Genomic DNA, 11,212 nt, shown 5'->3' with positions numbered 1-11,212 from the left:
CAAAAAAACAACTTTGGGACAAATAGCAGAGAATTGGGTCCAATATGTCACTATGGCACTATGTTGCATTCTATAACCCAACCTTAAAACTACTATCAAAAAACAGCAGAACTTTGGGACAAATAGCAGAGAATAAGGTCCATTATGTCACTATGGCTATACGTTGCATTCTATAACCCAATCCTAAAACTACTAGCAAAAATCTGCACAACTTTGGGGCACATAGAAGAGAATAGGGTCTAATATGTCAGTATGGCCATCAGTAGCATTGAATTAACCAATCTTAAAACTACCAGCAAAAAACAGCAAAACTTTGGGGCACATACTAGAGAATAGGGTGCAATATGTCACTATGGCCATACGTTGCAATCTATAACCCAACCTAAAAACTACTGGGAAAAAACAGCACAAGTTTGGGGAACATAGCAGAGAATAGGGTCCAATATGTCACTATGGCCATAAGTAATATTTTATAACCCAACCTTAAAACTACTAGTTAAAAACAGCGCAAGTTTGAGTCACATAGCAGACAATGGGGTCTAATATGTCACTATGACCATACGTTGCATTCTATAACTCTACCTTAAAAATATTTTCAAAAAACAGCAGATTTCTGGGGCACATAGCAGAAAATAAGGTCCAATATGTCACAATTTAGCGCTACATAGCAGAGAATAGGGGCTAATATCTCTGAACTAAATACAATTAAGGTTGCTTATTATCCCAGCACATGTTCGATTCCGTTCTCGCTCGAGCAAGTTTTCCTGTTTCGGTGCCAGTAGATTTATCTGGTGGGTGGAATGTCGTTTAAGGTTGTGCAGCAGATGAAATCGTTTAATAAATGCTTGTTTTAATATTATTACTACTAAGTATCTCTGTAACTACCAAGACAGTGTAATGTGTTGTCTAGGCATGTCCAGTCGGTTTCTGTTCACAGTGGCTGAAGCGATCTGTGACCCGTGACCCGCAGCTTTTGCGGTTATAAAACAACCAGCAAATGAAAATCACCAGTTTTCTTTCACTTGGCTTTGTAAGGCTTTCTCTATCAGAAATAATGGTCATACCAGTTGCCTTTAAATCAGTTGCCTTTACACTTGACTTTGTTATTCAGACAGTACTTTCTTGTATTACTCTGTCAGAAATTGTATAGTAAAAATCATACTCTTCACTAGAAGGCTGATTATGACGTATCGGAATGTACTGAATTATTTTGCTCTGCTCAGATGAAAAGCCAAGACGGTAAGTCTGTTATTGAGCAATAAGCAAGCAGCTACGGCGAATAATCGATCGCTGTTGTTATTAACCATAGCCAGTAGTTAAGTGTAAGGAATCCACAGTTAGATAAACACTTTTTTTTCGTAAATACCTTTTTTGCTTAAGATACCTTTTCTTAGGTAATACACGCTAAGTTACACGCGAGGATCAAATGTCTTCGAGGACACGTTTAATACACACAAGGAAAAAGATGTCTTTTGAGAACACTTTTTGAACTTGTTCCAGGCGGGCGTAGATGTCTTGATGAAAACCTTACTTGATACAGCCGAGGATAGATATTTCGAAGACAAACGCACTTAATATTACATCTATTAAAACCTTACTTTATGCACTTGAGGATAGATATTTTGCTTAGTACTAATAAAAGACTAGCTAAAAGATACAACCAAAACTGAAGCAGACTAACTCGCGCAGTCGAACGCGCACAAAACAAACAACCTATTTCTTCTTTTAAGTTTTATACTTAATATTACATTTATTAAAACCTTACTTTATGCACTTGAGGATAGATATTTTGAAGAAAAACACACTTAGTTCGTGAATATAATTATTTCTATGAAAACCTTACTTAATTAATGCACTCGAGTATATATATATTAGAAAAAAAAAAACACACTTAAAATACTGACGCAGGACTATATAGGCCAAAGTAGAATTCTTGCCTACATAAGACGTCTGTAAACTCACAAGTAAATCTAGATCTCTCGTAACATACTATCACAATAGTTATTCGAGTAGAAACAACTAAGAACATTTTGAGAATACGTTTGAACAAATGTAAAAAAATGCTTAGTACTAATAAAAGACTAGCTAAAAGATACAACCAAAACTGAAGCAGACTAACTCGCGCAGTCGAACGCGGACAAAACAAACAACCTATTTCTTCTTTTAAGTTTTATACTCGCATACTATAGCCCTACAGAGAGCATGTAGGATCAAAATTGAAAATTGCCTCTTCATGAATTAGAGAATGCTTGGAAGAATTACTGAGGGATGAGGGATTGGCTGGATTAGCAGCCGCTGTTCGGAAAGACGGCGGGATATTTTTTAAGATTTCATTAACATTTGCTTTCTTTATAGAACGCTACCATCAACCATTGCAATAATACAGGGAAAAATTTCCTCCTTCGATTACACACTAAGAAGTAAACAAAAGAATAAAGAATTGTTCAGTCAAAAGAGAAACTAACCACTATCAATCTTTCTCCTCTTGGCTGTTCATTTCTAGCTCTTAACAGTTCATTCACTCTTCTTCTTCTTCCAGATCCTGGTCAGGATCAAAATTTTGAACAATAAAGCACCAGGTGCCCTTTGCTTTGGAAGTATAAGGAACAATATTAAATTTTCTTAACCTGAACCAATCTAGGAATTGTTCTGGCGTGGTGCGTAATACTTCTGCTCTGGCCAGATGATGCTCTTTACCCTTTTTCCAATACAATGTCTTTCCTTTGTCGTCAGCCATCTTGTCGTAGGTGTCCTTTCCTTTACTTCGTCCACAGTCCGTCTTGTCTTGGATGTTTATTTTAACAGGAGCCACATATGGGGAAGACAAGGCAAACTCGATTACTCTGACGTCAGTTTCATTGGGGTCGTCATCAGCAGGGGCAGAGCTCAGCTTTCCATTGTTGGCGATCTTGATATACCCACCGGTGGAGAACGTACCAGTGAAGCTCCAAATTACTTTGGAATAGTACGAATGAGGCTTGACGTCTTCCACGAACTCCAGGTTTCCTTTTGGCCAACCAACGGTCCCCGATACAATCCTCATGGGATAATCAGTCTCGTTGATAAATAGCACCGTGGTCGCCGAACCAACCATAAAGATGCCGATAGCGTCAAAGGCTGCTAAGACACCACGAAGTCCTTGGCCAAACATCTCTCCATTAAACTTCAGTTTCACTGTCTGGCGCGACACTTTTCCGACCGCTTTTTCCACTTCAACCGAGTTAGCCATTTTGGTAAGACCCAGGGAACCTCTAACTGATTCGACGACTTGTTTTGCTGTTGGGTTTCGAGCCAAGAGAAGAATTTTCGTCAACTTTCCTCCCTCTGATGGAAGCCGCCCGATGAACTTCAGGTACCTTTTATCTGACAAGAAAGTCAACGTTTCCTTGATGTTTGTTTGTCGATGGTTGATAATTCGATTGATAGCGTCGATCTTGTCGCTGCTGTCGCCAACCTCCTGAAATTTTGCTCTCGCCACTGTTAGAAGCGCCATAAAGCAGGTATAAGCCCTACAGTACGTCACCACAGCCCTCACGAAATCTGCAAAGTCAGGATCTTGCTCTAGGTTCGGTCCGTACTTGAATTGGAGTGGCAAGTTGACTCTGTATTGAAGCTGGCCCATAAAGTGATCATAATCGTTCCACAGATTCTCGTCGTCCAGTTCTTCCTTTCCCTTCATCTCCCGAAGGCGAGTTTTTTGGCGCTTAACACGACCCTCCAGACCGCTCAGCTCTGCACCCTGCAGTTTGTCGAAGAAGTTATTTAACTCACTGTGGACCACTTGAGCTAGCTGTTCCACCACGCTTGGTTTGGCTGGCTTATTTGATGAGACGATAGCTCCTGCAATGCTGCACAACGCTGAAAATGCCACCCCAAAAGGTCCCCCAGCAACTGTCGCAATGCTTGAAATGATCTCCAAGGTACCACACGTTACGTCATAAGGGTCACCTGTTTTGAGCTTTTCTAGTGCATTCACAGTGGTCCTCAATGCTTCGCCAACTTTCTGGATCTTGTCTTCTCCTTTCTTTTCCTTCTGCTCATTCACCCAACCATTGATATTGTCGAAGCTCTTTTGGAAATCTGGTTTGTCTTCCGTTGCTTTAGAAAACTCTATGAGCTGCGAATAGAACCTGCCAAAATTAGGAGTCTCACAGCCTTCGGACATACGCTTCATATTGGAATCTGGCGACGGGTGAACTTCCTATGTAATAAAAGTAAGAAGAACAATCTATTACAGAATGACACAGACTGTAATAACCTACAATTTAATTTGTCGATAACACTGACTGTTACAGATTGATGAAGTTTCAATCATGCAGTTAACATTTTAATAGTGATAGCTGCAACACAGAATGGTATAAAGGTGTCACCTTCATTTGTGACCGAGGCAGTTACTGCTTGTACACTGACTTGTTCAGTGGTGCGTCTCAGACTTATTGCCTTCTTTAGATCAATTAATGTCGATTCTAATCAGTCAACTGATCATTGTTTGAGGGAGACGTGGGGGTTTCAATGAGTATAAATATACTACTCAATAACCTATCAGAACAAAAGTAAATTAGTCAAGGTAGCGAATACGTGCTATTCCAACAAGGCAGACAGCCGCTAAAACAAAAACATAAAGTTATGGAAGAAACCACTAGCTGGGAAAATTGTCTAATTGCATTTAAAGAATACCAATTTAAATTGGTGAGAACTAAAAATTAGCTCACTCCCCGCAGGCCTGGCCTTAACATAGTTGGAATTCTTTAAGATGTGGATGTTTCGCCGACAGGTGGTATTAATAGGCACATTACTGTTATTTCGCCGTGATTCAATTTTAAGGCCCATTTACATCAAGCTGGGGTTAAAGTTCGGATAAATTCGCTCAGGCCGAAATTGTTCACAGGAAACCCAAAGTACACACATAAAACAAAGTATTTACCAACTGCTATTAACACAACATTTCGTTCAGTATATAAATTAAGCGTTGTTTTGAAATTATCCTTGCTTGATTTAACACCGGCAAAGTGGTTGTATTGTTACTAGACTTCTTAAAAATAATCTCTTTCAAATCACAAGACTTCACTGCTGTTGATGACGTTTACTTCAAAGTTGACTTTCTTTACAAACAACCCTTTTACCAGAAATGGTCTTCTAACTATCGCACAATTATTGTAGAGAACAATTTAACCATAAAAAACTAGGATCGCTTATCACGCCAAATTTTGCTCGTTTCTGAACACTTAAAGTCAATTAGTCAAATTTACATTTCACAAAAGTCAACAGAGTCAGTGCTCGTCGTATATCCCTAAAGTAATGTTATTTCTCTCCTTCTTGAACATTTTGTGTGCCCCTGCAAACTTTCACCGATAAACTGACGACGGGAAGCTTCGAATGATTGACAAGCAAGCTTGGGTACGACTTTTTACAACACAAAAGGCGACAGACGCTCCCAATGATATTATTAAGAACGGAAATGTGCGCGGGCGTAAGTGGTGTTTAATCAGGGTACGTACAAAAGAAATATGCTCTGAACTAAAAACAATTAAGCTTGCTGATTATCTCAGTACACGTTTTATTCCGTTCTGGCTCGAGTAACTTTTCCTGTTTCGGTGCCAGTAGATTTATCTGTTGCGTGGAATGTCGCAGAAGGTTGTGCAGCAGATTGAGTTGTTTAATAAACACTTGTTCTAATATTACTACTACTAAGTATCTCTGTAACTACCAAGACAGTACAATGTCTTGTCTAAGCATATCCAGTCAGTTTCTCTTTACAGCGGCTGAAGCGATCCGTGACCAGTGACCCGCAGCTTACGCGGTGGTAAAACAAACAGCAAATGAAAATCATCAGTTTTCTTTCACTTGGCTTCGTAAGACTTTACTTTCTTCTACTTCTACATCAAAAATAATCATCATACTCTTTGCTTTAAAAGGGCAAAAAGATAAATAAGTTGCTATTTCATTGGCTTTATAATTTAGACCGTACTCAAGTCAACTACTTCTGCAAATCAGCTTTTTTCAACTTCGCACCATTTCCCGTGGAAGAAAATTTCTATCTTCGAGAACAACCGAGACCCTCGTTCACGCATTTGTATCCTCCAAACTCGACAACTGCTATTCTCTATTGTATAATGTCCCTAAGTACGTCATCAGAAAGCTCAAATCTGTACAGAATGCTGCTGTTCGACTGATCACACGTTCCCGTAAGTACGATCACACCACCCCCATCCTCCTCGATCTTCACTGGCTTCCTATTTCTGAACGAATCAAATTCAACATTCTACTTCTCACCTACAGGACACTCCATCTGCAGTCTCCTACCTAAATTCAAGAACTGATAACTCGATCCTCATCGTCTAGACTAAGAATACTCCGCTCATCATCCACACTTCGTCTTAACCCTGTTAACTTTAACCTAAAGACCTGTGGATCCAGAGCTTTTTCTGTCTTAGTTCCTGAACTTTGGAAGAAAGTACCCATGATATACGTTCATGCGATAATCCAAGTATATTTAAACGTAAACTGAAGGTGTATCTTTTTAAAAATTACTATTTTAGCTAAAAAGAATTTTTAATTTATTTTCTTTTTATCATTGAACCCTGTCTTTGTGTCTCCTAGAACTTTCTTTTTAGCTCTTTTGCTTTTGCAAAACGCTTAGAACAGATCTAGATAGGCGCTATAGAAATATCCATTGTTATGTTTATTATAACTTTCTTGCACTACTGTGTAAAAATCATACTCTTCGCCAGGAGGCTGATTATGATGTATCGGAATGTACTGAATTATTTTAGTTCTCAAATGAAAAGCCAAAGCGGTAAGTCTGTTATTAAGCAATACGCAAGCAGCGTGAACTATCGATCCCAATAACTAGAGTGTGTAGTTTTCCAAACATTCAGTAGTAATGATGATTCACAATGATTCAAGCTAATATTTTGACGGATTTGACTTACATGAAACATAAGCTTACATTGACAAAATGTGATGATGGCAGGTTGCTGCATAGATATCCTGCCGTCATATTAACGAGGTGCAAAGTAGCGCTATTACTCACCTCGCAAACTTCACCGATGAACTCAGTCACGACGAGACGCCTTGGAATGAGTGACGGGCAAAGAAAAGATGAGGCCTTTTATAACAAAGAACAGCAAGACATGCCCAAAATTAGCTTTCTGTGTGTGGGCGTTATTTTTGTGGAATAACAATGACGCAAGGCTGATTACTACGTAGAAAACGTAACGCGACATGATAGAGTCCAAACGGAAGGCCAAGAATTCCAACCGTGGAGAGCTGTTTCGACCCGGCTGGGTCTCGTTAGCTCGGTATAGCAACATAAAATAAACCCTACCCCATATAGCCCATATAACGGAGTACCCCCGGGGCGTTACATGCATATCCAAAACCCACGACTGTGAACAATAGGCAAAATCCAGAATATGTTATTTAAGTGGCTTTTAATCGTGGTACTTATATACAAAAGAAATATGCTCTGAAATACATCACTTAACTTTTGCGGTTATCTGCATGTTGGATTCCGCGTTCTTGCTCAAGTTAAATCTTCCTCTTTTCCTACCAGAAGATTCATCGCTTTCACTGAGTTATGGAATGTAGGCGTGGATTGTGCAGCACATTTATGTGAACTAAAGAAGACCTTTTCTGAACGGTTCTAGAACATTTTTGACGTGTTGCTCTCAGCTGGAAAGCACCAACTCAATTCTATAATTGCCTGTCACGGTAGAATAAAGTGTGCTGCTCTAAGAGATATTATACTTTCGCTCGAGATAGCTTCATTTATATTATTATCGGCTGAACGTTTGTCCGATAAGAGCCATTTTATGCTAGGTAGGCATTGGAAGGGCGTGCGCGATTTAAGGTGCGAAATCACAAGGCATCAGAAATGAATTCTGTTAACCTCGGCTTCCACGTTAAAAGGGCAAAACGAAAGATCAGTTGTAAACCAATTGCTAGGGTCGTAACCAGTATAAGGCATACCGAGGCACTTGCCACAGTCATTTCTTTCTTTTCTGTTGTTTCTTTTTCGAAGAATTAAAGAAAAACACTGCTAGATACCTGGGAATAGAATTTAGTCATGGACATTGCCTCAGTCATAATTTGTTTCTGGCTACGGCCCTTATTGCGAGACAATTTTGCATGTAATCAATCTTGCATATAAATTAACGTGGTAATATTTTATAGCCTTTCTATAACGGAAAATAGCTCACACTCATCAAACATAAAAGGTCGGGAAAATATTTTCGAGAGTGCGGCAGAATTGACACAAACGACCAAGCAATACACTGTAAAGAATAACAGCGAATCAGTGCCACCTAAACTACAAATCAATTGCAACTGTTGTTTTTTGGTTAGGGTTAATAGTTTACCTGTATCTCGGTGAGTAAATGTACGCGCAGGGATCATAGTAAGAGTGGTTTCAGCGTAGAGGGTCTACTAAACTATTTTATCCTGCTTAAAAAAGCCGTTTGAGCCAAAATTAGTGCGTGTAAACGCGCTCGTAAACTCTTTTGAGAGTCATTTGTCGACTCTTCCACCCTATTACTTCGAAATCCGATTTTACGATAACTACAGAAATTCTCGCGTGCTCATTGGCTAATTTTCATTTTCAATAAGGGGACAGACACATGAATTCATAATTTATACGATGTGCCAACGAGCGAGAGCGGACAATTTGACAATTTATTATTGTAAAATACTAACGTCAATTTGTTAAATGTACTTATCTTTGTTTTCCTGCTCTGCTTCTTGTCATAGTTAAGTCAGATATGCTTTGGTGATCATGTCTTTATTTATTGACCGCTCATTGGTGAACTAGAACACACAAAGAAACTGAACCTCGTTATCTAACGAATTTAAAACGGCTTCTCGCGTTTTTTTAGTAATTACACCCCATGATGATATTAAATTACTTATTTCGACCTATTTCGACCTGTTCCCATAACGTATCAAAGAGCAACTTTTCTACACATGGTGCGCCATCAACTTACAGTTAATTTTGGTTTAGAATTAAGCTTCAATAATTTTCACAGATGTATCCACGTGTTGACGTAATTCCTTGACCAGCATCTTTGTCATCGCACATGATATTATTAAAATGCCCTTGGGTCCCTGAACTGGGATACCAGATTTCGCCACAAAGTTCCCTTGAATCATCAGAAGGCTCGCCTGTCTGCCAGCGGCTGTCATCTGTTGTCACAGTGACACCAGGCGATCCTGCCTCGGTCCATTTCCACGTTCCACTTTCTTTACGGAGTCCAATGTAATAGTGAGTGTAACTACCGGTCTCAGTCACTTTATCTGCGAGAAAGCCTTTCACTTTCTTCCACTCGTCTGTGGTTTCCATGGTAACTAAGTGAGCTCCCATTTCGCGGCAAGCCTTACGGGCCTCGTTCCATGTGCTGTCAACGTCATGGAAAGTATAGCAGTCGTTCACCGCGCTGCCGCTAGTTGAACTTTCTACAGCTGAAACGTTTAACCGCATAGTCATATGAGAAAAATCAGCAAAACTCTACCGCTCAATATTGTGCTTGAAATTAGTCATGTATACACTTGACTAATAAAACACAAATCGACCAAATTAGGTTAGAAACGCAACAAAAAAAGCAAAAAAGCCTCGACAAACAAACCAAAAGCTCCTCTGACCTCCCAAGTTCCAGCGAACGCAATTTTCTTGCAATTACTAATATATTTTAACCGCAATTTGACCAAGAAATACGGGGAATTCTTCAAAATGTTCACGAAGAATCAGCCGCTAAATGGTAGGTGTCTAAATTGTTCCTTTGGCTGCGGATCTTGAAGTCAGGCGGATACAGCACTAGTGCCCTTTTGGGGCCAAACACTCTTTTGATGAAATTGTCACACCCCCATGGTTATGATATGTCTGTCTATCGACATGCTAGTTCATATTGAACAAGGTTTGTACTTTGTATTCGATATTTCAAAACATGAAAGTCGTTTGAATTTAAGTCAGTGCTATTATGGTCAAAAGTTTGCAGTTGTTTGTCAATTTTAGAGAGTAAAAGTGCTCGATACACACGCCAAGCTTTCGCTTGAAGAATTTTACCATTGGTTTTACAAGTAAAAGTTTTTATTAATTCCCGAATTCTTAAGTCATTGCATTATTTGTTCTGTTTGTGGTGGCAGAATACTTGCAATGCAATACAATTCCAAATTATGAAATTCATGATTTCCCAAAACTTTGACAGCTTGTTCGAGCCCGAATTGTTAAGAAAGAGTTAGATTTAATTAGAAGTAATATTCCTTAGTTTCTAAGAAAACCATAATCAGTAACAGTATTACATACTGGAGAAGGATCTACACTGACTGTAACAAGGATTTAGAACATGAATGCATAGTGTTATCATTAGCAATCAAGCGGTTTTCACGAAAAACAGAAAGATTCAAGCAGTACCGGAATGCTATGTAGACAAGCCCGAGCACAAGCTCAGACCATAAAATAGTAACAATTAAACACAAATCCGAAACTCGCACTTCAACCCAAAAGAATGACAATCCCCCAAAATGATCACTACGTATGCAATGGCTGCACTTAATACATACAGCTAGCTGAGCCCCTATTAATCGAAATTCTCAGTAAAAAGCTCAAGAGTTAAGTCCAACCTTTTGATATTTGGGAAATAACGAACAACTTAGCAATGATCATGAAGGGAGCCATAGACTTCATCATCAACCTGAAAACGATCAAGTAAGAAATAAGACGTGAGTGATTAAATCAAAAGGATAAAAATGTTTTTACCAGAGTGTTATCCCTATCCTCGAGTTTCTGCACGAATTCTAGTTCCTCTTTCTAGATCACGCTATCAAGACATTTCACTAGACACCGAGAGCAAAGCAACCAGGCTGAACACATGTTTTTGTTAACCTACTTTGGAGGATTAAGCGTTGTCCCTTGATGTTTAGATTGGAAAAAAACTGTAATGAACTCAACAAATATTCAAACCGTAGGCAAAGGTATGCAAGAAGATGTCTCTCTTTTTGGTTCATGAGTCTTGTGGTATGATTGTTTACAGGTCTTGCACAGTACCCTTTACCAGGTTAATGTCAGTTTTCACGCCGTCTCCTGAGATAAACCACTGAAGCTAATATTCTGTTAGAGGAAAAGCCGTTTATATAAATCTTTTAAAATGACAATCCTTTTAATTGATTTCACTTAGATAATACCTCATTTGTAAAAAAAGAAATGACTCGTTTGGTTTCG

At 39.0% G+C, this 11,212-nt stretch overlaps 2 protein-coding genes across 3 annotated transcripts; both read right to left on the bottom strand.

Moving 5' to 3' along the window:
• Positions 1-1,630: 1,630 nt before the first annotated feature.
• On the bottom strand, positions 1,631-8,105 carry LOC145468495 (uncharacterized). The gene is made up of 2 exons (XM_081452233.1): positions 7,034-8,105; positions 1,631-4,201 (listed from the first exon to the last, which is right to left on the bottom strand). The coding sequence occupies exon 2, from the start codon at positions 4,172-4,174 to the stop codon at positions 2,519-2,521; it is 1,656 nt and encodes a 551-aa protein (XP_081308359.1). The 5' UTR covers positions 4,175-4,201; positions 7,034-8,105; the 3' UTR covers positions 1,631-2,518.
• A 668-nt stretch (positions 8,106-8,773) lies between these two features.
• LOC145467871 (L-selectin-like) lies at positions 8,774-10,958 on the bottom strand. Of its 2 annotated transcripts, XM_081451483.1 has the most exons (3): positions 10,881-10,958; positions 10,615-10,685; positions 8,774-9,456 (listed from the first exon to the last, which is right to left on the bottom strand). In XM_081451483.1, the coding sequence occupies exons 2-3, from the start codon at positions 10,679-10,681 to the stop codon at positions 9,008-9,010; spliced, it is 516 nt and encodes a 171-aa protein (XP_081307609.1). In that variant the 5' UTR covers positions 10,682-10,685; positions 10,881-10,958; the 3' UTR covers positions 8,774-9,007. The 2 variants fall into 2 exon arrangements, with proteins under 2 accessions (XP_081307609.1, XP_081307608.1); XM_081451482.1 differs by having other exon boundaries at positions 10,615-10,894.
• Between the last annotated feature and the right edge of the window lie 254 nt (positions 10,959-11,212).

This window comes from Orbicella franksi, chromosome 14, assembly GCF_964199315.1.
Source record: "Orbicella franksi chromosome 14, jaOrbFran1.1, whole genome shotgun sequence".
Lineage (NCBI taxonomy): Eukaryota > Metazoa > Cnidaria > Anthozoa > Scleractinia > Merulinidae > Orbicella > Orbicella franksi.
This window is presented reverse-complemented; position numbering and strand designations above follow the sequence as displayed.

Coding starts and splice junctions, on each gene's coding strand:
- LOC145468495 (XM_081452233.1), bottom strand. CDS start 4,174: ATGAAGCGTATGTCCGAAGGCTGTGAGACTCCTAATTTTGGCAGGTTC.
- LOC145467871 (XM_081451483.1), bottom strand. CDS start 10,681: ATGATGAAGTCTATGGCTCCCTTCATGATCATTGCTAAGTTGTTCGTT. Junction 9,457..10,614: donor TATTTCCCAAATATCAAAAG/GTTGGACTTAAC, acceptor TAAACGTTTCAG/CTGTAGAAAGTTCAACTAGC.